We start from the raw sequence: 26956 nt of genomic DNA, 5'->3' as shown, positions 1-26956 counted from the left end.
CCGAGACAGAGTTTACACTGAAATTTTTAAAGCTTTTTATTTAATTTAGAACAAATAGAATCAAACATGAGCGATTAGCCTTATATTAATGCTGACAGAGGGTGGCATTCACTTTTCTTTTTCCAAATCAGTAAATTGGAAACATGAATTCATGTGATCGTTTACATGGTTTCTCAGGACTGCGCAGCATTTCTGCTTTGAAAAGCCGCCTTCTTTAGCTCACACACCGTCCCAAAGCCGCTCCCCTGCTCGGAGACTTGGTTCTCGTGAGTCTGGCATCTCGCTCACACAAAGCAGCCGGATGGACCGCGGTCCGAATTCTCCTCCGGAGCGCAGTCTGTAACAAAACGCCTCCCCTGCCTGCAGACAGGAAGCTGAGAGTCCAGCTGCTCTGCTCAGAGACACGCTTCACTCGGGTAAAGCAGGCAGGCGGTCCTGTTCGCGCTCCAAAGCTTCCTGTGGAGGCAACACCGTCTATGCATGACCTAAACCAGAGCAGTAGTGACCCACGATCGGAATAAAGTGTTCCTATGCACCACGATCAGATCAACAATCGGCATAATCCACCAATCTGCATCGAGAAGAAATGTTGATCTGAATGAGTCTGATGGAGGCAGAGTGTTCTGAACGGCGTGTTTACAGGACGCATTTTTATTTTGATCAGGGGTTCTTTCCGATTACTTTTGTCCATGTAACCAAAGCTAGTGAAAAGCCCCCAATGTCCCCTGTAGAAACCCAACGGAGTTCATTCAGTGGAATGCAGTGATTGGAGGATGTTCAGGTTTAGACAAGTCGTCCACAGAGGACACTTTTCTATTGGTGGAAGTCAGTCACCTCATAAATACTGTTGTTCAACCAGATAATTGTTATGTTTGAAGCTTTTCACTTGTTTTTGGAAATCGTGATAAATGGATGTAATTATTTAGAATATTAAATGAAACGAACATAAAAGAGTTTAGAAAAGCCAACAAACCAAAGCAAAAAGTAAAAATATCAACTTTGGTCCAAATGAATCCAAAGAGGAAAGTTTGCTTTAATTAGAGAGCCAGACGTGATAAAGGATCATTTCTGACACATCCAGTCACTGAATACGAGCCAACAGTGGAAAAAAACCAAGTCTGAGTGGAAAAACCCACCAGAACCAGAACTCTGTGGGAGTGGAAGACATCAGTAAGGAAGGATCGGGACAGAAGTCTGAACCCTTTCACAATAAAAGAGCCATTTGAATGAGTTTCTTGCTATCTAGGGTTACATTTTTCTACAAATAAGTTTTAAGTCTTTTCATTTTAGCCAGCAGCACACCCAAAGTCCTTTCAAAATAAAATCCACCCTCTGTCCTGCTGCAAAAAAAAGCATTAAAAATTCAGAAAAAGCCAAGTCATGTATGACTTTTTCCATCATGAAGGATGGAAGCTTTTATTTTTTTCAGAGCCAAAGAGCCACAATGAAGAACACAGCCTTAGGTTGCAGCCCCATGCTGAGATGCCCTTTGTAGCTGGAGGGGCGGAGCATCCAGGTGAACCGCCGCTTTATCAAAAAGGAAAATTCTGATGCTTCCTCCGGAGGGTTTTTCTCACCTTGATGGCTGGGATAAGATCCGACCCCCCCCCCCCCCCCCCCCGCCAAGCCCACTTGGCTCAGAAAAACGATGGATGGAAAGTTTTAGGACTTAAAGATAAGGAGGATGTTTAGTTTGTTCCCCACAAGAGAAAACCTGATTACAGACATGATCTCATCAGAAATGACTCCAGGTCTCCTTACCAATGATAGTTACCATGACAACGACCCCCCCCCCTTATGGCAGAGAAGGTCCATGATGATTTAAGGTCCAGGAAGGACACAGCAGTGAAACGTCGTTTCCTCTTTAGGCCGTTTGTTTGTAGGATTTCCATCCTTCCCACTGCTGCTGCTGTGTTTGGGTGTCGTTCTGCTGCAGACCCAACATTCCCTTAAGGTCCTGACCTGGTGGAGGATCAATATTCAAGTTCAGTTGGATCAAGACTGCAGATTGCATCATTGGTAACGTGACCCCCCCTGTAGATAAGGCCAGCTCAGTAAATAAGTTCTCTCCTCTCTGCAGACCTCAGTCGGTTTGGAGCTGAGAGGAGGCTGTAGCTAAAAAAAACCAAATTCTCTGCAGACACGGGTCTGGACCCAGCTCTTTGCGCCTGTAAACCTCACAAAGACGCTTCTGATGGCGAAGTCCATGGCCCTGCTAGCCTCCGGGCGCCACATCCCTTACGGATCCACTTTCTGTCTTCTCCCAGTTGGAACCTGCGGATGCCAGACTCCGGGTCTTCCCTGCATTAGGCTCTACGAGGCCGGGATCGACGACGGCTGGCCGCCCCGCAAAACCTTCCGACCCACCATGATGGCGTCCAGTGACGTGGACGTCAGAACCGATGGTACGTGTCTGTTTTTTCATAGATGATCAGAATGGTCCATCTTAATGTTTTATTTATCATTTTGGACGCCTTACTTTTCTTTTTTCGAGCATAAACTCCTAAAACAATCAGAACAGTGTCGGCTAGTCGCTGCAGGAACTCACTCTGGTTGCTTTCACACTGTGAGGACACATTCCTCCTTGGGACACAACATTTCCCGCTCCTATTTGACAGCCACCTGCCGCTTTGGGTGGATCCCAGTTCTCAAAAAAAGACAAACAAAGTCTCCTTGTTGACGTCACTGAAGATCACTCTGGGTCAAAGCAGAGGAGGAAGGACACATCAGCAGAATTGAACTTTTCTGCAGAGAAATGGGAGGTCGCTAGAAATGCAGAGGAGCGAAGAATCGGCCTAAAACATGTAAATAATCTGATTTGAAATGAATAGTTTTCATCGTACAGGAACAACAAAATCAAGAAGAGCTTTTAGGTCAGTGCATCATCATTTAAACATTATTTACAAATAGGGCATCATTTAGTTCTAAATTTACAGATAATATATGAATAGTCCTGGTCTTTAAATAATTAAATTACTTAATTAAATTAAAATACTTTTTTTTATAATCCCTTCTGGATTAAAAAAAAACAAAAAACGTCTAGAAGGACGTCTGCGTTCCATCGATTAATTTCAGCTTTAACCACAAAATAACTGCAAAGGATTGTGGGATTCGGCGTCTTTCCTTTCAGACGGGGAGCAGCAGAGCCCCTTTGGCTTTCAGGGGAGACATGATGTCGCCTCGGGGTCACTTCCTTTCTCATTTCCTGGATAGACGTCGGGAGCAGACGCCGTCCGCCTCCTGCTGTCTGCGTCTTCGTTTCTATCTGCATCATGAAAGGGCAAATATTTACAGTCAGCTGCTTCACAGGAGAGAAGAATGCAGAAGTCACGAGGTGCAGACGGCGCTTTCTGCCTCCTCCGCTGAACTGTTCATGTTGGGCCTGAATGCCAAAGTTTTAATCTTTCCTCGTGTCTTTTATTCTGAAGTTCAAAGGAAGTACCAGTAAAACTCCCAAATATACTGTACCTGTGTTTTCTTTGTGGTTTAGTGGAGGAATGTGGAGTGTTTACTGATTCTCATCCAGTTTTCATAGAATGTAAGTTTTTTTGTGTGGTTCTGAAGATCTGAGCGCCGACCTCCTTCGAAAATCATTTCCACGCTGAGCTCCACGCTCCTCTGAGATCTTTGTCGTGTTTCTACACGTCTGAATGCCTCAGCACTTCACAGAAGTCAAAGTCTGCAGGTCAAAGAGAAACCTTCTCACTTTTGCTTCATTGTTCTCAGACCAGAACCCGTCAGAACTGGACGCTCTGTGTCCGTCTCCTCCCGGGCCGACCCGACCCCAGCGCAACTATGAGCGGATCGGAGGACGAACAGGAACCTCGTACGTCCTTTAAGCCCAGGGAAGCTCTCAGAGCGACTGTAATCAAACCAAATGACCTCCATTTCTTCTCATCTCCGCAGCTTTTTTCAGACTTTGATCCACCTGCTGAAGGGGAACATCGGAACCGGCCTGCTGGGCCTCCCTCTGGCTGTCAAGAACGCAGGACTGGTGGTAAGCACGCTACGCAGGCCCGTCCCAGAACAGAACCGGCCGTTCTGTTGGTGTTTCCACCAGGAGGTGAACCGAGCAGGAAGTTCAGACCATTCCTGAGCCGAGGGAAGGATCCAGTTATGATCCAGTTATGATCCGATCACGATCCGGTCATGATCCGGTCATGATCCGGTCACGATCCGGTCATGATCCAGTCATGATCCGGAGCCCGCTGGCCCCCAGGACGAGCGTTGGTTTTTCGGGTAACCGGACTCTAAGTGGTTGGGGCGTGGCCTTCCAACAAGCTCTCTCTTGATCGTTGAGAGCGGTTGCCATAGAGACTCAGACCACCTCCGAACAATCGCTGCTTACTGACGACGTCTTTCTCCAACATGGCGGCGTCCGTATCGCAAAAGTGCGGCACCTGAATTGACTTGAATTGTTGGAGTTGGGGGGTGGGTCACACTGACTCATTCCAGGTCTCTAATACAGTCAATGGTCGTATGGTAGTTTTCAGCCGTGGTGTCAAACCTATCTGGGTGTAAACCGGTCCTGGTCCTGACTCTGGCTCCTGTTCTGTGTCCAGCTCGGCCCCGTCAGCCTCCTGATCATGGGCGTCATCGCCGTCCACTGCATGCGGCTCCTGGTGCAATGCTCCCACTACCTCAGCGCCAAGTAAGTGAAGCAGCATTTCACTGCCTTCTGTCACCTGTTCCAGGTAAACAAGGACACGGCCTGAGCAGTGATCCACATCCGAGACCACTGAGAGCAGCTTCTTCCTGTTTAATGAGCAAACAAGGAACAGAAGAAAAGACATTAACATCTGAAGCAGGGATTATTTGATCACACCCAAACGTAAAACTACAGGAAAAGTGGTCATTTTCTGACAGATTAGGTTAATCCAAGACAGATTAGCATCTGCAGGTGAGGAGAAGCTGTGGACATTCAGGCTGGACAGTGACGGATCCCCCGTGAACCACTCGGCCGGATTAAAGAGGACATAACAGATCTAGAGCGCCAGCCGAGGCGGGAAAAACTTCTGCCCCAAACAGGAAATGGACAGGAGAGCCTGTGGAAAGAGCGAGGACGGCTGCCCCTCCTCTTTCCGCTTCCATCAGGACTTTTCCAAAGGTCCACCCCCCAAAAATCAGGAGGTGCAGGCTCAGATGAAGGGCTACAGGAGGAAGAATTCCCTCTTTTGTCGTTTCTGACGAGCTGCAGCTGAATTTGCTGCGGGCAGAACGTGGATGGCAGCTCCTGAAGTTCCTGCAGATCTGTGCTGAACCTTTAGCTCTTGAGGTTGGCAGGTTGGGGGTTTGGGTTCATGTCTCCCCCCGTCTGTGCAGGATGAACAGGCCGTCCATGACCTACGGCGAGGTGATGCAGTACGGCATGGAGAACGTCCCGTGGCTCAGGAGGCACTCGCACTGGGGCAGGTGAGGGCTGGTCGTTTACCTGCAGAGAGTCAGTGATGTCAGCTTTGACTAGAACGCCCAAAAGTAAGGAAATGGTCAAACAGACAGGAAAGTCTCACTACTTTTAGAGAAAAAAAACACTTCATTAAAAAGATAACTTTATTTAAATGCAATCATTCAAATAAATTAACCCCAATTTAATCCTGAAAACATCAACAAAACAAAACAAACTATGGAGAATGTTAATAATAGTAAATGAAAGGTCAGACATTGAATATAAAATACTTAGAACACTTTAATAAAAAAACATTCCAGTTATTTGCTGCGTATTTGAATAACACATCTGAATTTCATATTCCTGTTTGACTTAATTAAAAGTCTTGTTTATATTTTTAAACATTATTTTAACTCTATTTATGTCAGAAATGTTTAAAATGTTTCTGAATAAGATTATTGTTACAATAATATAATTTATACTTTTCATTCAAATCTGGGATCATCTTGATATTTTAGCATGAATAAACTCAGGGATTAAACCTTAAATAAAACCTTGAATAAACCTGAGATTAAACATGGGATTAAAGCCAGAGTTAAACCTGCTATTAAATCTGGAATAACCACACGATTAAACACGGGATAAAATCTGGGATAAACTCTAAGATTATATTTGGGATGAAAGGTAGAATAAACCTGGAATAACACCTAGGATTAAGTATGGGGCTAAATCTAGGATTAAACCGGCGAAAAAACAATGATTAAATCTAGAACAAACCCAGGATCAAATCTGGAATATAATCTTTGATCAACCTGGGATTATACCTGGGATGAACCCTAAAATTATATTTGGGATGAAATAAACCTGGAATAATTTATTCCAGGTTTATTCTACCTTTAAATATGGGGCTACATCTGGGATTAAACAGTGATTAACCTAGAACAAACCCATGATAAAATCTGGAATATAATCTTTGATCAACCTGGGATTAAATTTTGGATAACATTTAGGATTGAGTATGGCAATAGATCTGGGATTAAACCTGGATTAAAGCTGGGAATAGCTGCAGTGGTGATACATTTACAAACGTTTACATTTATAGCATCCCATTTTCATGTTCGACGTGTTTCTGCTTGACGTGACCCAAAATCCCTATATTTAAATGTTTATGCTAATAGAGGAGATTTGGAAAATCTTACAAGTAAAAACAAAGAATCAGAGGTTAAGAGTGGAAAATCCCCCGTTTCCCAGAAGAGTCAGTCTGCTGAGGTCAAACGTTTCTTGACCCGCGTTGACCTTCATTGATGGTTAAACTTTTCCTAAAGTACTTCACGATGGGGGGGGGGTTGTTTTTCTTAAGGATTCTGCAGTTTTTTGTTCTCGTCTTTGAAAAATCAATCAGCCGCTTCAACTGATGCTGAATTTTTTTTCTTCCTCACTTCTCTGCTGTCTTTGTGTCTCAGGAGGACGGTGAACACCTTCCTCATCATCACTCAGCTGGGCTTCTGCTGCGTCTACTTCGTCTTCCTCAGTGACAACGTCAAGCAGGTCTGTATCTCAGCCGCGCACGCCGCACTCACCGCGCACGCCGCACTCACCGCGCACGCCGCGCTCTTCCTCTTCTTCTGCAAGAGTTTGACCGCATCTTGATGAAGGCTGTTTTCTGCTGAGCCCCAAAACGCTGAGAGGAAATCCATGTTTTTATCTATTGAAGAAATCCGCGACAGCGGCCGGTCACATGCAGACGCCTCGGTGACGGTTTCCATAGGTTATGTAACAGGGGGGGTGGGGGGGTCAACCTCAGATGGAGATTTCCGTAAAGAAGGTTTGGAACTGGTGACTCCACAGTTTCCTGAAGTGGAGTTAGAGAAAAAACCTGAGGTTTCCAGGTGGTTATAGCAGCTCCGCCCTCCACGCTTCAGTCAGGGGTCACCCACGCAGAGCCTGCAGTTTTGCCCCCCCCCCCCCCCCCCCCCCTCCCCGCTCCACCATCGTCCGTTCACCGTCTTTGCTTTAACAGCCGTCAAAGTTGCTGCTTGACGCTCGTCAAAAAAGCGCGTTAACCCGGAGCTCCCGCCACGTGTGGGAGGAGCTTACACCTCGTCCCGGAGAAGGCGGACGACGAGAGATCTGGTTTTCATAGCCGCTGCTCCTCTACAACCAGTGGGAGGGGCTTATAGCAGTGTGAAAGTCTGGACAGGATACGTTCTGACATCCCCTCATTCTCTGACTCTTTAAAATATATATATTTCCTTTTTACAAAATGCAATGTCTGTGGAAAAATCTTGGAAGGCAGATGAAGCTTCGTTTAGAGCTGCACGGTTTTTAAAAAAGAACAAAAAATGCAGTTTGGCTTCTATGTAGGCCGAGTAAATTCCAGAGACTTTTGACAAAAGTGACAGCATTAAGATGAAAAAGCTAATTCAATTCAATTTTCAATTCAATTTTATTTGTATCGCCCAAATTCACAACAACAGTCGTCTCAATGGGCTTCATATCGGTGATTGTAAGGTAACCATACAATAAAAAAGGATCATAAATGCATAGAATTCAATAGGATAGTACTAAACTTTAACTAAACAGACCAAACTAAACTGGACATCCCTGCCCTCAGACCCTCCTTAGCGTTAAGGAAAAACGCCTTAAAAAAACAGATTCCGGAATAAACAAAGAAACCTCAGGGGTGTCCACATGAAGGAGGGATCCTCCCCCAGGACGGACAGGCGATTTACCAGAACTCAAAGAGAAGAATTTACTTATCTAAATCTACAACTACACATTTAAAGTCCAGCAGACGAGCTTCATCCAGATGGGTGGGGGGACAGTCAAAGGCGCGAGACGAGCTGGAGACAGAATCCACAGCCAGGTGTAGGAGCAGGAGCAGAGGTGAGCCAAAGACGAGGTACACGGTCAGGAACTGGAGCACGGATGAACCAACTGGAGTCTGGAAGCACTCCCACTCCCCAGGAGGGGAGAGGAAAAGAGGGACAATACATGAATCACTTCACCAGACAGAGGGAACTAAATGATGAATAATAATCAAGAATAGAGAAGAGAGGGCAGAACCCCAGAGCACCATAGTTACCCCAGCTTCAACTTCTAGCAGCCTTTTAAAAGAAATAGTTATTAAGTTTAATTTAAACAAATTAACATTAAGTTAAATAATCTCTGAATACTAACTAGTCTGACAATAAGCCTGTCCACAGAGGAATGTTTTCAGTCTAACTTTGAATGTAGAAACTGTGTCGGGCTCTCTTCCATGAGCTGGGAGTTTATTCCATAAAACAGTAGCTTGATGACAAGCCAGCAGGTACTTCCTGTTTGGAATGCCAAAGGCGGAGGAGTCCCTCAGTCCAGTTCTCATATACAGTCAATGGTTTGAACAAAGCCTCAAGAAGCACGGCTGTTTTATTTTTCCATTAGAAACCAGCGGATTTGACTTCATTATTTCCGATTCTTTAGTGTGCTTTTATTCTGAAGGCTTTCAAAAAAGGGATGCAGCTTCCTGCCACTAGGTGGCAGCAACCAGCTGCCTTTTTGTCTAACTCATTAAATAAGATTTAGTAATTCATCAAACAAAAGCTGTCTTTCTTTTTGAAAACTTTAACTAAATGAGAAAACAGTTTTTTAGAATGATTATTTTGAAAATAATTGACTAATATACAGAAATAGAGAAAATCAGAAACCACAAAGAGCATCAATAAATGATTGGAACCAGTCAGGTGTAGTTTTTACTGTGATTTAAAAGATCGAGCTGCTTTGGTGTTTCCTATGAGTATTCATGGATTTCAGTTTCCCTCCTTTTTCTGGGTTCTGGTCTGAAGCGGATCGGGTCTGCGTGACCCTCTGTAGACCATTTCTTATTGGCATTCTTCTTGAGATGCGGGTTACGCTGCCCAAGACCTGAACCACTGTGAGTGGAGCTGTGGGGGCATAAAGATCAGCTCCACCTCTGCATTTAAGCAGACACCATCACATGATCAGAAAATTCAGATGACAGCATCTCCGTTCCTGATTGGCTCTCTCTCCCCCCCCCCTCAGGTGGTGGAAGCAGCCAACGCCACCACCGGGAACTGCCACGCCAACTACTCCAACCAGACGGCGGTCCTGATCCCCAGCTTCGACTCCCGCCTCTACATGCTCTGCTTCCTGCCCTTCATCATCCTGCTGGTCCTGATCCCCAACCTGAAATTCCTGGCCCCCTTCTCGCTGCTGGCAAACGTGGCCATGACCGCCAGTTTGGTCTTCATCTACTACTACTCGCTGACGGTAACCTCCGCGTTTCTGTTCCACGCAGACGCCACCCCAGCTGCAGCTGCAGAGCCGCAGCCGCGGAAATCAATCATTTGGAAATAAAACTTCTAAATCAATCAGTTGAGAAAGAAAAGGGAAAATAATGAAAAGATTTTATATTAAAAAAATAAACTAAATAAGTGAATGAACACATGAAAACTCAATATGTCACATTATGTAACTGCATAATATCTGGCGTGAGGAGACTCTCATCTCTGATGCTTCTGCTTACCTGTGAACCCATCACCTGATTGGTTAGCAGGACACCTGAAGGAGTCAGCTGTTCTGCTCTTTGAATAGAAGACTAGAAAGAAATGTGGCCTAAAGGTGTTTAGGAGCTCATCCCATTCGATCTATAGTTTGTACCAGGAAAGGCATGTCCATCAGGTTTTTTTAGCCCGACCCGATTCTTTTGATAAGAATCCGTCGAGTCCCAGTCCAAGACTGTAAGACCTGAAAAATAAAGGAATGAATCGAATAAACGGATCCAGGTTTCATCTACTTTTTATTGACTTTTTTTTATTATCGTTTAACAGTTAAACAGCTTTTGTAAAGTAACATCAACCATTAAGTAAAAGTAATCAAAGTACGAACAAGAAAAAATAGAAAATATTTAGTCATGTGAGAAAAAAATCTTCAAATAAAAATGTCTTCCAAAATCATTGCTGTAGCATAAATATGACGAGTTTTCATGATTAGCATATATCAGCAGAGTCATTTATTTGTTTTACATGTTTTTTAGAAGATCATAGATTTTTCTTTTATCACTCTTTACTGGAGTTGGCACTTTGTAGACGGTCCCTTAGCAGCCGTCTGGCAGTTTAATCATCAACAAAGAGAAAAATCTGCTCTTTTTTTCTGAAATGCTTTGGAAGATCATTGTTTGAATGAAGACAAACCAATACAAACACTTCCCGTCCATTTGAAATGTTAGTTATTGAATCTGTGAATATCTTGAAATGTTTTTGTGCGTCTTCTGCTCAAACTGCTGCTCTTTACGGAAGTAAAATGTCTTCGTCCCTTCATGATTTATTTGTCATAATACGCCGCTGATCATAATAATATAATGAATAAATAAATGTCCCTCTGATAAACATCTTTAATTGGATTATGATCGTTTGTGCTGGAAGTTCTCCTCCATCGTGTCTCAGACATGCATCCAAACTTATTTACCTGAAACCTATCAGGATTTTATTATTTGTTGACACTGTTTTGATGAAATCTTTTCGTTGCCGACTCATAGATGAACATCATAAGAGGCTTTCACAGCGGGGAAGGTGGGGATTTGGTGAACGACTCGTTTTTGCGTCACGTGGATCAAAGTTACCTTTCCTTCATCATCATGAAAGGAACATGAAATGTTTTTTTCTTGTTTTTCTTCTGCCGCGTATGGAGCAGAACTTGTTCATCAGAGGGTGTTGGTTGTCCTTCGTTGACACATTTAACGACCGGCACCGCGTCATGACAGCGCCACATAAACGGCAGCGCTTCTCTCCCACGATTGCATTAAATAATTGCTACAGGCTGCGGTAACTGTCAGGCTTTGGCCAGCAAATGATTCCCGGAGCGCCAGGCTGGGCGTCCTCTTTGCACAAGGCCTTATTGAATGTGATTGGCAATTATACATGGAGAGGACCTCTTGACTGCTGATGTGATGTGTAGTGAGAAAACAATTTTGTGGTATCTAGGTGAGCCACCAAAGAGCTTTGTTTTTTATGATATAACGGAGGATTTCTGCTCTTTTTTTCTCTCTCCGTAGAACATAACATATCCCATCAACCTCCCCAAGGTTGGCCACGCCAAAGACTACCCTCTGTTTTTTGGGACGGCCATCTTTGCCTTTGAAGGGATCGGAGTGGTACGTGAACGCACCGCAGGACGTGACCTTTCCACAAAACCCTACAAAACAGAGACGAATCTCAAACTATTTTATTAAAACTATCAAACATTTAACATTTTCTTAGCTAAAAGTCATATAAAACTACAACTCATGCATGAAACTGGACTGTTGTATAGGAATGTTGCCTTATGGAGTTCCACAGGGATCAATGATTGGCCCACACTCTTTTTTTGTTTGTTATTATGTTTACTAAAAAAATTTCCACTGTAACCAGATCCACGTATCAGTTATTTTATTATTGATGACAAAAATAATTAGAGGTTTGAAACAAACTTATAGATATTGCAAATGTATGCTTTTCCTGGTAGGACTTAAAAAAGTTTTTCGCAAACTAAAAGTCATCAAATATCAGATTTACAATAATGATAATAAAGTTTATGCATATATATGTAGATATAATAGTATAAATAATTATAAATGTAATTAAGAGTCAATTGTTTATGCATTTAAGGAGTCGAAAATCAAATGAAATGTTCTTTTTATTTCAAAGTCCATATGTTCGATTTGTGTTCCTGAAACATTTCATTTGCTTTTATTTGTTCTCCTGATTGATTCCAATGTTATATTCCTCAGTGGTTCATATATATATTATATTACATTGTTCTATTATTCCATAAATAGAAATAACATTAGAATGATGTGAATGTGAGAAATACATTTCACGGGTTGTAAAACCATTTTCCCATCAGTGAGAGTTGGCTAAACGGTACAGTTCATTATGAGTGACAGGGAACAAACCTTCTCATTGTTATTGGTATAAATCAGATTTATAAATATTTGTTTCTTCTGAAGCCCCTTTGGTCACAAATCCTGTACATGCTGCGTGTTTGTTTTCATGCAGGTTCTCCCCCTGGAGAACAAAATGCAGAGGCCTGAGAAGTTCTCTCAGGTTCTGTATTTGGGGATGGGCATCGTGACCTTCCTCTACATCAGCCTGGGGACCATCGGGTACATCTGCTTCGGACAGCACATCGGCGGCAGCATCACTCTCAACCTGCCCAACTGCTGGTAAGACCCAACCTCCGGACGATCAATCTGATCCCTCATGGCGTCCGAACGCTTCCCGTTCACTCGGAAGAGGAGGAGACGCTCTGTAATCACATTTGAGAGACTTTTAAGGGGAAATGTTAGGATTTTTGAGCACACCAGGTGTTCCACAGGCACGAAAAAGTCCTATGAACAGATTGTATTATCCTCAGATATTACCAACACATGTATTTACGACCAGAAACTGATTTACATAAAACTGTTTTTGTGTCCGGCACATTGTTTATTTGTTAAATTCTTAAATAACCCCTTGATAATAAAACCTATCAGTGAGTTGACCTGTTCTCTAGCGCCACCATCAGGTCAAGCTTTTAAATTAGAATTAATGTATCTTGAAAAGTTTTTTATACAAATCCTCTCAAATTTCCTGACAACATTGATGACCACAAGAGTTTAAACCTTATTGGTTTTGGGGATGATATGACCTTTGCTGTAGCATTTCTTAAAAGAAGTTGTGATGTCCTGCTCTTTCAAGACAGTTTATAATTTTAAAATTAGCCATATAAACTCATATTAAGGTATATTAATCTGATATTTTGAAGTATATCTTAAAATAAAGCTTTAGGTACATGTCTGTTCATATGGTCATACATTCAAACTATCCTTATTTCTAGACCAATTAAAATACACATTTCAGGTGAAGTTGTCAAAATTCCAAATAAAAAAAAACTAGCTTCATCAGAGATGAGACGTTTTTAAGCTCCTTTGACTCTAAAAGATGTTTAATAGTCTCAGCAAATTGTTGAAAAGTTACTAAGTTAGTTTGTTTTATATCAAGTGTGAAAAGATATTTAAAGTAGAAACCAGGCAAAAATACTTGATATTTTGTGGTTTTGCCGGGAAATGCCTAAAGCACTTGAGGGTGAAAGATGTTCAACGAGCAAACTGACACAAAAAAGCTGTATTTGAATTAACAAAGGTGCCACCATCAGGTCAGACGTTCAGATTTAGCGTTGGTGGATCTTGAAAATCTTTCATCCAAGTCTTTTCTAATTTGGGATTCATGACTCACAGAATGAAGTTCTTCTCCTCACCCCCCCCGCTTACGTATCAACTCAGGTGTGGGGATGTTAAGTCACACACAGACAGACACATTTTACACGGCTAAAACAGCCTGGGGTCAAATTGACCCCAGAAGAACAGCAATGCATGGAATATGTGTTCAGCACATTGGATCATGATAATTTTATGCTTAATCAGTTTTCCCCATCAAATTAGGAAAAGTTATGAAATATGAAGCAAAAAAAAGTGAACTATTAATTTTTGGATAATACACATAGAATGGGGTCAAATTGACCCCAAGGACAATAGGAGGGTTAAAGATGCTAAGCATTTAAAGATGTTCTGGGTGTTTTCTAAATTCCGGCTGTCTCTTTTCCTCAAACATGCTCAGGTAGAGATGTGTTAAAGTTTCAGCTCGTTTTCAGTCCGTCCTGCTCACATGCTTTCATGCTGCCTCTAAAAGTCACGTGGACTCTGTGAGGCTGGTCTCCATCACCACATTTCACCACAACTCATGCGTGCTGGAGGAGCTGACGTTGGATTTGTTCCTGCGCTTCTAATGAGGAAGTGTTGTCTTTGTCTCTCAGAGGATCTAGTTAGGATGTTACTGAATGAATTTGTGTTTAATCTAATTTGCAACAGCCAGCCTCCAACTGCTCGTATTTGAACACAGAAGCTCCAAATGAATATAAATGATCGGGGTGGAACGCTTTCCGTCTCCGGGGCTTCACAGCAGCTTAATCCGGCCGCGGCTGAACTTCTTCTTGGTAAAAAAAGGACTTTCTTCAGCTGAGCTTTTTGCTGCCCGCAGTAACTTCTCAGTTCTTGTGTTGTGCAAACAAACTGGCTTTGATGTATCTGTAAATGTCGACTCCAGCATTTCCTGTAGACCAGAGTTTTTTTCTAGCCAAGCACATTTTAAGGCTCTTGAAAAATAATCTGCAGAGTTTGATGTTCTTTCAGATGTAGCTGCTTCATAACAGCTTAAATTGAAGATGTTAACTCTGGTGGTTTAGCTTAAATGCACATCACGTTTGTAGGAACATAACGCCGTGTGCATTTGAGCGGTTATCACACTGTTCTGGCTGTCCAAAACCATCCAGTAGGGGGCAGTGTGCCCTGTTCTTTATTGGTTTACCATCCACCAATAAATGAAAGAAGAAGAAATGAAGTCGTCTTTAAGAGCTGAAGATGTATTTTATATTTTCCGCTGTTTTTAGAACAAAGAGATGTTTGCAGTTTTTCTTTACGTTGTGTTTCACAAACAAGACATTTAGCATTTTCTCGTATTACTTCAATAAAGTTCATAGTCTTTATTGATAACTGACTTCTTAGGTTCTTCTGTTATCAGACAGGGTTGTGGTTTTTTTTCCACATACCTGACATGTTTCGACAGACGTCTCCCAAAGACAACGGCGCCGCAGCAAACGCCGCTCCAACAACAGAAACGTTCCGCTTGAGGTCCTTTCCTTAAGTGACTGACCTTGGGCCAGTCCAGAGAGACTCTGAACGCTCACACCTATTCTGAAGTTCAGGTGGAAGAAAAGCTGTTGTGTGATTGGCCGTTCTGCAAGGATGATGATTGGCTGACAGAAATCTTTGTGAAACATATTTTCATTTTTTTTCTCTCTGGTCACATGTCCACACCTTTTCATTTCCCCTTGTGTGTCTGCACTCCACGCTTTTGATTGACCATCAGGTTCCTAGAAAGACCTTACTGGGCATGCTCAGGGCTTGTTGCTCCGCCTCTTTGCATTTGATTTTCCCTCTTATTAGAGGCGATTTCGGTATAACCGACATATCGTGTCAGCAAACACTCTGTCCATCAGGTTTTTAAAGAATTTGAGCACAGATGAAGACGAAGCAAGAAAATATTTTAAATGAAGTGATAAAAAAGTAGAAAAACACAGACCTACTAATTGAAGATATAACGGGGGGAGGTAACGATGGAGGTTTTGCTTGGTTGCATGAAGTCCGGCATCCTGGCTCAGTCTGTAATGATGACATCAGATTGATTCATCACATGTTAGTAATCAAATACGCTGTCTTCTAAGACTACTGAACGCCATAGATTAGCTGTCAGGTATAGTGAAATGAGGGTCTTGTTCCGACCTAGTCTCTACTTTGTCTCCGATAACAGGATGTACCAGGCTGTCAAGCTGCTCTACTGTTTTGGGATCTTCATCACCTTTGCCCTGCAGTTCTACGTTCCCGCAGAAATCATCATCCCTTCTGTCGTGGCTCGCTTGTCGGGGCGATGGGAGACGGCGGTCAGCCTGGCGCTCCGTATTCTCCTGGTCATCTTCACATGTGAGTAAACGCTCTGTAGACTCTGAAGGTCTGCTGTAGCTTATTGATACTGAAACGGCTTTGAGGCTTTTGTGATGATGCTTCTCTGTCAGTAAAATAAGGTTTCAGCTGATGATCTGGATCAGCTGACAGATGCATAAAGAAGTTGGTGCCTTTAGCAAGGCGGGTTCCTCAGAACGGATGTTCTTTGTGTGAACGGCTGGTTTGATCCTCTTTGTTTCCTCTTGTCTGTTCACTGAAAGGATTGGATCGTCACACAGTCTACTTTTAGTGAAGTTGCACAAATGGAACCTTTTCTGTAGTCTAAACATGTAAAGAAATGAATTTTTATGAGCGATTGTGTGAGTCAGCCAGTACTGACTGGAGACAAGACATTTGACAGGTGAAGCTTTTTCCACAGGTGTGTGTAAGACATCATGGACAAAGTAGACCAGACGTTTGTGCAGTGAACTTTTAGAGATGGTGCTAAATCTAGCTGCTAAGAAAAAGAAAAAGACCTCACCGCACAGAAAACGTTTTTCGGGGAACGAATAGATTTAGCATTTAGTGGAAGAACATAGACGCAGCAACACGTACGACTTTGATGGCAATATACGAAGCATACCATTATCATGACAGTCATCGCAGTAAGGTGTACAACACTGATGACGGTTAACGTAGCATAGCGCACGACTGTCATGACAGTAAAGTCTACAAGGTAAATGCAGTAATGCGTACGACCATGATGACCGTGAACGCGGAAAAGTGAAAGACCATTAGGACAATATACCGCAAATTTGTCATTATCGCAATATCCAGCTCTGCAATATGCATATCGCAAAAGACGGCGAAAATAGCTATAAGTCGTAAACCTTAAATGTGTTAAAACAATCTTATGGCAGCTTGAGGCATTTAACGAATCCAAAAATCCCTTAATGCATTTGACCAATCAGATGGATGCCTTCACGTTGTTGACCAATCAGATGGAGGCCTATTATGTTAGATGTTTGTCACCTGTATCAACGAGGGTCATTTGGAGTGTAATTTTTGATCCGTTGCAATGAAATGGGAATGATGTTTTTGGTTATTTTGCTATTTGTTTAAATACCGCAATTTGTATCGTTATCGCAATATTAATCACTAATATTGCATATCGCGAGTTTTCCTCATATCGTGCAGCCCTAAAGACCACGATGGTATTGAAAGGTGTAAAGCATGACGACAATGAACCTAGAAAACGTCATGCCCTTAAATCTAATATGAACATAAACATATCGATAAAGCCCACACGTTTAAATTAATGGACGGCCGTGGTGCAGTAGTAAAGCGGTAGACATCTGATCGGAAGATTCCAGGTTCGATTCCCGCCTTGCCTGCTCATGCGTCGTCCTAGGGTGAGACACTGACCCCCCCCACCTTGCCTCTGGTGGAAGGTTGTGAATGGGTGAATGTGACTGTGACTGTAAAGCGCTTTGGGCCTTCAAGGAAGGTATAAAGACACTAGACAAGTATACGCCATTTATGATTTATTAACTGGAATCTAGCACGAAATGCCAGTATGTTTACATATTAAGGATTTTCTACTCAATAATAGTCATGTGACCAACAGGAGAATACAGAAACGTCTTGATAATGTGTGAGTATGTAAAGACCAAACCAAAGGCCTTTAACTTATATAAGCGGTGCAAAGAAAGTTTGAAGAACTTTTTTTTGTGATTGAGTTTGTGCTTGCTGTATTTGATTAGTTCTGTAATGTTAAAAAAGTACTTTCTCCCACTTCCCTCTTAGGCTAAAATAGACCCAACTCTCCGTCTTATTACAGCACAGTTCAAAAGCCATCGTCCATAATGCCATTGGGAGTTCATTAGCGCCTGTGGTTACTTTCAGAGTTCTAAAGTGGCCTTTAAAGCTGGATGATCTGCTTCTCTGTGAAAACATCTCCAGCTCATTTCTTCATATTTAGCTTCCAAGCAGGCTGCCTTTCTTGTATGTTTCTGAAAGCTTCTCCAAGTTTGTTCTCTGCTCTTGAAGCGCCTTTAATTCGCTCTTTATCAGTGGAGAACCGAGAAAGCAGCCTCTCCATGTTCTGCTGTCCAAACGCGGACCGGCTAAACGTCCCCAAAGGGTCCCCAAAGAGAACGGCAGAGAAAACCCCCCAGGCCTTTCTTAAGTAGTCAAACATGAGACGTTGAGGCGAATCGCTAACGTCTGTTTTCGTGGCTTCTGCTCACAGGTCCAAGAGCCAAAGTATCTCTGCGGAGGCCGTTCAACACGCAGTATGGAAAGACTTAATGGAACTCACTGTTTGTCTGTAAACTGGAATAGATTTTTTGTACTTTTCAGCTCTGATCTGTTGGTTTCAGTCTGAATCCGTTTTGAACTCCTAGCTCAGTTTTCCGAAAATCGTGAGCATTTTTTTTTGAGTGGCTTTTTTGAAGTGTTTCTTACGGAGCCCGGGATCTGACATGGGTCAAATAATTAAATAAACAAAACGTTCCCACAAAATAATATTTCATTCCCACAGAATAATTAATGCGTGGGAACGGAATCATATTCTGATATACATTTATCCTGTTGTCTTTGAATGCACCAGGGACACGTTGATTGGTCGAGATGCATTATGGGATATGTGTGATGCATGATGGGATACGTAGCATGTAGCCTTTGGATGTAAAGTGGCTGCTAAAGAGTATATTAATAAAAGACAAGTCCTGAATATTTTTATTCCTATCCGACCCTAAACTACAATATCCCATAATGCAGCTGGCTGTCCGTCTACCGGCCAGCCAGCTGCCCGAATGCTGACAAGACGAGCAAAAGAGCTCCACGGCGGGCCGGAGCTTGTAGCACATTGCTCATGGCTCGAGTGATCTATGTCCGGAGAATCGCTGCGGTATGGGGAAGCAGGAAGCTTGGGCATCCTAAATATTATGATATTTTTCTGATTTTCATCAAGACAATAACAGATCGATTATTCTTGTTTTTATTTTCCCCTCTTGAACGAATGTGGGTCACAGAGACACGGAAGTAGCGGCAGAAAGCGGCTTTTGCGGCAGGACGGACGGAGATCGTACCGGGATGAATGAACGCAGACATGGAGACATGATTAACAATGCTTTAGTGCTTTTTAAAATACAAATATATCTGATATCTAAACATCCTCAGTGTCTTCCATCCAATGTAATGAGACACACACAGACAGAAATGTGAAGGTATCTGCTGACATCCGTGTTTATGAATGACTAATTACGTGAATAATTATTTCGTTTGCACAAATTATTTCGAGGGAACGGAATATTATTTTGTGGGAACAAGATACTAATTTGTGGGAACGGAATATTTATCATTTTACTCATGTCAGTTCCCGGGGTTCAAATCCACCTGCTGAGTAAGCAGGTTCATCTCCAAGAGTCACTTTGTGAAACACTTCCAGGCTTCTGCTTGATGGGACAGGTTCCTAATTCGGCCCCCCAACACATCTGCTCTCATCCCACTTCCAGGCAACAGAATCCCCCCACCCCCACCCCCGCTCCTGCGTTTGCTATTGATCCCCATTCAGCCGAACTGCTGATTCTCGGACTCTCTCTTCATCTGCTGACGCTCCGGTCTGATGTGGAGAGGCGCCGCCGTGCCGCTGCAAAGGCACCTTGATGCTCAAGGCCTTTACTCCACATTCATTTAGAAGTACACTACATAACGGCCAACACTGCACACACCACACACGTACCCCCACCCTACATGCTCAAAGCCTTCGTACCAATCGTCCTCACAGGTGGATACAGGCCGTCTTTGGGTGAAAAATGGTCAAATCTGTAAAAGAATATCAAGGTTGTAGACTCCTCCGTGAACCCTCAGTGTTTTTTCTGCGGGTGACATGTCGTAGTGAACACTTCAACAACACGTAGGCATAAGTAAGGGGGAAGTAGGCGAGAAAAAAAAACCTGCAGGCAAGGATCCTGTTGGTGCTGTTCACGCGACATGTGCACGCTTTTTGACTGTTACAAATAAAGAAATTAGACATTCAGAGTGGGATTTGTGTAGTCATCCTATAGGCCTCCTACGGGCACTTGTGTATCACGTGCACAACCCGTGCATGGAGCATTTCTATATCAGTCAGGAACCAGAACACAAACCTTACTAATGACTAGAGTGAGGCGTAAGGACGGCGTACAACAACAACACCCATATGTCATAAGAGTGTGGAACTTCTTTATACGTACGAAAACTTCAAGATACACTTACCACACACAAGACAACGGTACCTTCCATTGTCATGACGTCCCTTTAAGTAGCTGTATGAGCCATAAGGCAACTGCTAGACACACCTGGGCTCGCCTTAAGATGCAGCCGCTTCTCTGTATGACCCTTCTGACCCGGACCACCCAAAAACCTGCAGAACCTGCATGGGTCAACCCCCGTATGTGTGCATGCGACTAATGCTACGTTGATACTGGGCTTTCAAGGCGCTGAAGGTGGGCTCTTATGCTCTTTTAGCATATGGTGTACACACTGGACGGTTGCTACCCAAGACTAGCGTGTCTTGGTGCGAAATGTGGAAGCTGTGCAAATCTTGTGAATCTTGCTTCAGGCTTTTCCTTTCACCGCTCTATTCAGATCTAGGAAAGATCTGGTGTAGTAGTATTTATTCATGTTATATCACGGTCCGGGTGAAGTCTCTATTCTGATTGGCTGCTGGGTGTGCATTAAAAAGTGCTTAAAAAGTGATAACTGCACGCCCCAAAAAGTAGTTCTGGTCACCTATCTTAAATCGTCTGTATCACTGCACCTCCTTCTTTAAAACAGCCTTTATCTTCATCATCTGGACAAAAACAAGCGGTAAGAGGAGAACTTTCTCTCTGAACTGATGCTTTATTTAAAGCATCGGGACGATTAGCATATATATATTGCTTAATCTTGACTGCAGCAGTTGTGCGGCGCCTTGTTACGTTACCATGACAAGGCGCCGCACCACGTAACAAATTGTCCGCTTTTCTTGAAAAAAGCGATCCAAATCAGAAAAAAATAGAATTAAGGACTAAAAACTGGTTAATATTTATTTCTTTTGTAAGTGACCATGGTATAAGCGGGTTAATGGCCTTCGAAGTGTGCATTATCACTTTTTTAACGCACATCGCGGCGGAGGACGGTTCAGGCTTCCACGGCGTGCGTTAAAAACAGAACTTTTCAAAGGTCGGTACTTCTGTGAATGAAACAGAGGCGCTACCAAATCAAAGTCCAAGTTCAACTGGTTCAGCTTTCTACGTTCACTCAACGGCTGTGCATTTTTGACGTAGAGCCTGAAAACGGACTTAAAAATTAGCAACACGTGCGTGAGAGTTTTGAACGTGGAAGCTTGAAATCAGCGTTTACACAGACTTTTCAATGGGAATGGTCACTCGGTGTGACTGTAGTATTAGGCTGTAGCTCCTATCTTCTCTGCAGAGCCCCACGGTCAGGTCTTCTCTGCGTTTCAAAGTTGCAGGTCTTCTTCCGTCTGTGCTGTGACTCATTTGTAATCCTCTGGAATAATTGTGCTTCCTCCCCTTACCAACCTTCCTGGTTGTCTGGTTGAAGACGATGTGTTCACGCCGTCGTTTTATCTCACAGCCACTAGATTCCCTGAAACGGGTCAGTAAGTTGGTGTCTTTGATTTAAAGTAATTGCCTCTGGTGAATGGATGCAGAAAGGATTTTGGGGATCGGCTCAGGCCAGAGGAGCGTCTTCACTTCAATATATGGAAAGATGCTGTTACAAAGTCTGCAATTTCCCATGTAAATAAAGCTCTTTGCTCTCATCATACACAGCGATTGATGGCGCTAATTAAACCCAGAATAGAACGAGTGTCGATACCAAATCGACACTGTGAGATGTGGATGCTTGTGGAGACCGGAGAGCGGCTTTACGCTGGTTTTGATGTTGTTTTAGGGGAGAAAAGCCAAGGCCTTCTAAACGGCTTACTTTGTCAAAAGCTCAGAGAGGAAGGCATCATTGGGTTTGGAGCAGCCGAATCGATGTCCAATCCTGGTGTAATGAGGAGGACGGAGGTTCAGCTCCATGTTTTAGGGAGCTTCAGTGAATAAAAGTGAAGGCTTTCAAACTATTGGATCAAACTTTGATCTGACTGCCATCTAACTGCTCAAAGAAAAAAATGTGAGTTTAGCTTAAAAACTTATGAATAGATTTTAAAAATGAAAGGAAACTGCAGCTTTTTTATGTTCTTGCTTTCATGGAATGACTTCATTCTAGAGTTCTTCAGGTTTTCTGAGGCCTCCACTGTTTGTTTTGGGATGCTGTTTAGTAATTTGTAATATGAATCATCTCTGTGTGAATCATCCTATTTAGTTACATTTTTTAAAAGCCTGTAAAAACAGCAGCATCATTAATATTCATAACTAGAAGAAGCTGCATTTCCAGAAGGAACTGCAGGGTTGATGAATGAAAACGAAACCTAAAGGGTAAAAATTGGCAAGAAAGAAAGAAAGAAAGAAATGATCAAAGTTGACCTTAAAAAAAGTGAAAACAGAGCAATAACAAAAAAGATCTGTTTGTGAAAAATGCCAGAGCCGGGTATCGAACCAGCGAGCTTCTGCACCAAGGATTCCCCATTTATTTCAATGGTGGCAGAAATCCTGGAATATCTTGAAAAGTTTAAGGATTTGAAGGAGCAAAAGTCACAGCTGTAAAAAGCTGAAAGAGCTGAACATTTGAATAGTGGAATGGTTAAAATAGCTGAAACATTGTAGGAGGAGTTAAGCAGCAAAAGATGGAGGAAGATACTAGAATAAATGAAGAGAAACAGGAAAACAATGGAGTGAATACTTTATAGAATGCTTTATAGCATTCAACTAATGATGCATTTATTTGCAGTTCAGTGGTTAGATTAGAAGAGGATTTCACCAGAACAGCTGGAAGTTCAGACAGCATTTGAATTTAGTTTTTTTTAAAAGCTCTATAGGCAGAAAGAGTTTCTTTAAAGACCCACCAGGCATCTGGACACTGTTGTTTGGGAGTAACAGTTGGACTGGGATTAAGTTTTTTTCCAGGTTTCCAAGTCTCCCCAGGGCTGAGGAGTTAAAAAATACACAGCAGGGAGTCCCGGCTGCGTGCAGTTCGGCCCTTCCAGCAGTCGTTTGTCTCCGTTCCCTTTATTAGCTGTGATTGCAGCTCTGTGCACACGACATGCAGTTTGCTGTGCAGGTGTGTTCACATGAATGCAGATAAGCTAACAAACAGGAGGAGAAATGCGGGCGAGCATGCTCCGGCGTCTGTCTGCAGAGCGTTTGCGAGGCACCCTGTGGTTTATTTGGCGGCGAGGGAGGATTGCGCCGTGACTGTGGATGAAGGGCCGCCTTCCGCCGGGATCCCACTGCTTACACAAAGCACACCAAGAACGGGCAGCTGGAGGTGGAATCACCTGAGGAAACGTGTGCAGCCGATCTTCGTCCTCGTCATCACCTGACACTGTGTGGTGCAATAAACACATCAGTGCTAAAACCTAAAAAACTGAGAAAGATGACTTTTCTTTCCATGCAACAATAGTGTCCTGTTTGATCTGAAAAGGACTAATGCTGATCCTCTGAATCCTCGGTCAGATCAGTGAGAGACGAAGGAAGAAGGGTTTCAGCCCACAGGAAATGTCCCTGACTGACGTCTCGGAAAGCTTCTCCTCACGGTGGGAGTTTTGTCCTGAGGCAGAAACCTGGACGCCGCCTCACGCCGAAGCCTCTTCTTTTTTTCGGTTTGAGTTCGTACCTTCAGATAAAAGGAGGATGAGGAGCACGCTCTCCTTCGCGCTCCCACTCCAAAGCTCGGTTCATTTCTTGTGAAGTGAGCTCTCCAGCATAAACCTGTAGCAGATTTAGCAGAGGGTCTGAGCGTTGCGTTGGCGAGCAGCAGCCAGTTTGTTGGCGGATTACCTGAAGGCCTTTGATGCCGTGCTGAGACGCCTCGGCTTCCGTGGTCAGGCGGTGGTTGAGCTGCAGTGACGGAACACTGCCTCACTAACCTCCTGTGCACATGTCTGGTTATGATTTGTTTGTGGCATTGTAATGCTAAACTAGAAGGAGCTGCATTTCCAGAAGAACATGCAGGGTTGATGCTATATTACTGAATGAAAATGAAACTTAAAGGGTCATAATTGGCAAGAAAGAAAGAAATGATGAAAGTTGACCAAAGATTACAGCACAATAACAAAAAAAGGTATGTTTGTGAAAGATGCCAGAGCCGGGTATCGAACCAGCAAGCTTTTTGTAATTTACCTTTGCCGGCCTGCGATCTACCCTCATGTCCTTGAAGATCAACCGGTCGATTGCGATCAACATAATGAGCACCTCTGCTTTCTAGTATTCAACCAAAAAGGCTTTCGTCTGAAAAAATACAATTTGATTTGATTTTGATTGAAGTCAAAGCAATAAAGAATTTACACAGATTTATCAAACTCATTACAGAAAAGATCAAATGCTCTAAAAATACAGAAAATAAAACAAATAAAAGACACTTAAATCAAATTTGCTTAATTAAAAACATTGGTCATTAACTAAAGTCAGGTAGAGCTTGATTTAATGCTTGAAAAGGAGTTTATATAATCCTACCCCTACTGGCTTTCGTCTGAAAAAATGTCATTTAAATTTAGCATCCGTTTTGTAAAAAGATTGAATTTGTTTTCTAACAAATTATTGTTTTCTCCAGTTTGACTGACAGTCTGTGTTTAGCTCTCTTTAACAGACCAACATCTAAATTCATGTTGTACATCCGTCTCAGAAGAAGCGACTGACAGTCGACACACCTGGTTACAAACAAATGGATGATAAACGCCAAACAAAATCCCCCAGAGTTCTGCTAGATAGATTCTTTCTAGATACTTATCTTAAAAACTGCTGCAGATTTCAAAAAGGTTTCTGTTTTTCATGGAGTCTCTTGTGCTCTTAAAGAAGAAGATGCTCGCAGAAAAGACCTTTACTTTGAAAGGACCAAACAAACGCCCTCATCTTGACACACCTTTCAGTATTAAAGCCACACTCTGATCATCTTTAGATCTATAGTCCAGGCGTTCCCAGTGGTTTTTACATTATGATCATGCTGTTTTAGGCAAATTGAAAAAAAACCTGTGTGGTTTTCTAGGACGTAGTTTCTGCAGAGCGGCAGGAGGCGGAGCAACCCCACCCCCACTCCCCATCATCCATCTGTTTATGTGCTTTGCCGCCAGCTAACAGCTAAACTCACCGGGAGCGTTGTTGGTGCTGGTCGGATCCGTACGGTTCTGCGGCGGCTCGCTGGTCATTTTCGCTCTGAAGGCGCCTCCTCCCTTTGTCTGCTTCTCTTTGCCGGAGGCCGCGGCTCGCCTGTGTTGTTAGGCGGTTGACGGGAACAAGAGAAGACACGTGGAAGACGCGCGAGCCCCCTCTTCCTCAGCTTTCATCGTGGTCCCGGAGCGCGGTGTCACAGAGGTGGCCCGCCGCACGGGCGCCGCATGCGGTCCCACTGCAGAGCTGTCACATCGGATGTTTTTTCTGTCTTCTCTAAACGCTGACGCGCTCGGCGGTCGCGTTCACCTCACGGAGCCGGTCCACCTCTGCGATTTGGCCTTTGGTTTTGTTCCTCGCTCAGCACATGTGATTCGTCTGTGAGACTCTGAGGTCAGATGTTGGCTGACGAGACGGCCTGGATGAGAGAAACTCTGTCAGCACGCCACCGAAAAGCAAACGCCAAAACATTGAAGCAATTCTGCTCTGGTTTATGTCATTTATATTCACTCTAATTTAATTTAATTTCATTTTACATCATCATCTATGAAACCCTCTGATTATTTTGTCTAAAAGCGTAAAGATGTTTATTCAGGAGTTCACGGTGGTGTAGTGGTTGGCACTCTGGCCTCACATTAACCAGCTCCTGGTTTGAATCCACGTGCATGCGTAGGTTTTCTCTAGGCTCGCTGGTTTCCTCCCAATTCCTTTGTCTTGATCTTATTTTTTGGATTCTAAATTGTTATTTAAGTGAAACTGCTTTTCTTTGTGTTTGGATTTTTCTGCCCCTCGTTCAGAAGCAGTTTAATGGCCAAGTATGAGTGCACATAACGGAAATTAGATTTTGGTAACTAATGCTGTCATATACGTGACACACAGACACAAATGAAGCATAAATACGTGCAAAAAGTACATAAAGATTTGATTTGATTGATTTTGATTTATTTCAAGCACTGAAGTCAAAGCAATAAAAAATGTACACAGATTTATCAAACTCATTACAGAAATGATAAAATTCTCTTAAAAAAAGAGAAAATAAAACAAAAAATAGACACTTAAATCACATTTGCTTAATCAAATACAGTGATCATTTAATAAAGTATAAGTAGAGCTTGATTTATTGCTTGAAAAGGAGCGGGAAGAAACAAGCTTAAATAATCCCAACCCTACTGAGTTCATTCGTTTGATAGTGTTACATAGTTTTTGTAATCCGGTTCTGATCCGATAGATTCTTCTAAAGTTACAAAATCCAGTTCTCAGTAATGATTGATTATCTGAAGTTATACCATGGTCCGGGTGAATACTCGATTCTGATTGGCTGCTGAGTGTACATTAAAAAGTGATATATTACAGGATAACCGCACGGTGAAAAAAGAAGTTCCGGTCACCTAGCTTAAATGTTTTGTATCACTGCGCCGGCTTCTTTAAAACAACCTTTTGCTTCATCATTTGGACAAAAACAAGCGGTAAGAGGAGAACTTCCTCTCTGAACTGATGCTTTATTCAACTCATCGGAAAGATCAGCATATATTTATCGCTTTATATCGCCGACTCTTGACTGCAGTGGTGGTGCGGCGTTAAAAAGTGATAATGCACACTTCATCCGCCATTAACCCTTACAAAACCCTTACACAACATTAGGGCTGCACGATATGAGGAAAACTTGCGATATGCGATATAAGTGATCAATATGGCGATAACGATATAATTTGCGGTATATAAACAAATAGAAAAATAACCAAAAACATCATTCCCATTTCATTGCAACAGTTTAAAAATTATACTCCAAATGACCCT

General features: G+C 42.8%; 1 protein-coding gene across 1 annotated transcript in view; it reads left to right on the top strand.

Annotated features, from left to right (window-relative positions):
* The window catches only part of LOC101174111 (proton-coupled amino acid transporter 1), a 50068-nt gene that overhangs the window by 4609 nt on the left and 18503 nt on the right, over positions 1 to 26956 (top strand). Inside the window, exons 2-11 of the mRNA XM_011480567.3 lie at positions 2268 to 2405; positions 3727 to 3826; positions 3907 to 3997; positions 4563 to 4651; positions 5323 to 5412; positions 6850 to 6934; positions 9428 to 9655; positions 11439 to 11537; positions 12421 to 12587; positions 15769 to 15938. Coding sequence (XP_011478869.1) covers positions 2369 to 2405; positions 3727 to 3826; positions 3907 to 3997; positions 4563 to 4651; positions 5323 to 5412; positions 6850 to 6934; positions 9428 to 9655; positions 11439 to 11537; positions 12421 to 12587; positions 15769 to 15938 — 1156 coding nt within the window. The 5' untranslated portion in view covers positions 2268 to 2368. The remainder of the gene's footprint in view (positions 1 to 2267; positions 2406 to 3726; positions 3827 to 3906; positions 3998 to 4562; positions 4652 to 5322; positions 5413 to 6849; positions 6935 to 9427; positions 9656 to 11438; positions 11538 to 12420; positions 12588 to 15768; positions 15939 to 26956) is intronic.

The sequence above is a fragment of the Oryzias latipes genome, chromosome 10 (assembly GCF_002234675.1).
Source record: "Oryzias latipes chromosome 10, ASM223467v1".
NCBI classification, from domain to species: Eukaryota; Metazoa; Chordata; class Actinopteri; order Beloniformes; family Adrianichthyidae; genus Oryzias; species Oryzias latipes.
Note: the sequence above shows the minus strand (reverse complement) of the source record. Positions and strands in the feature narration are given on the sequence as shown.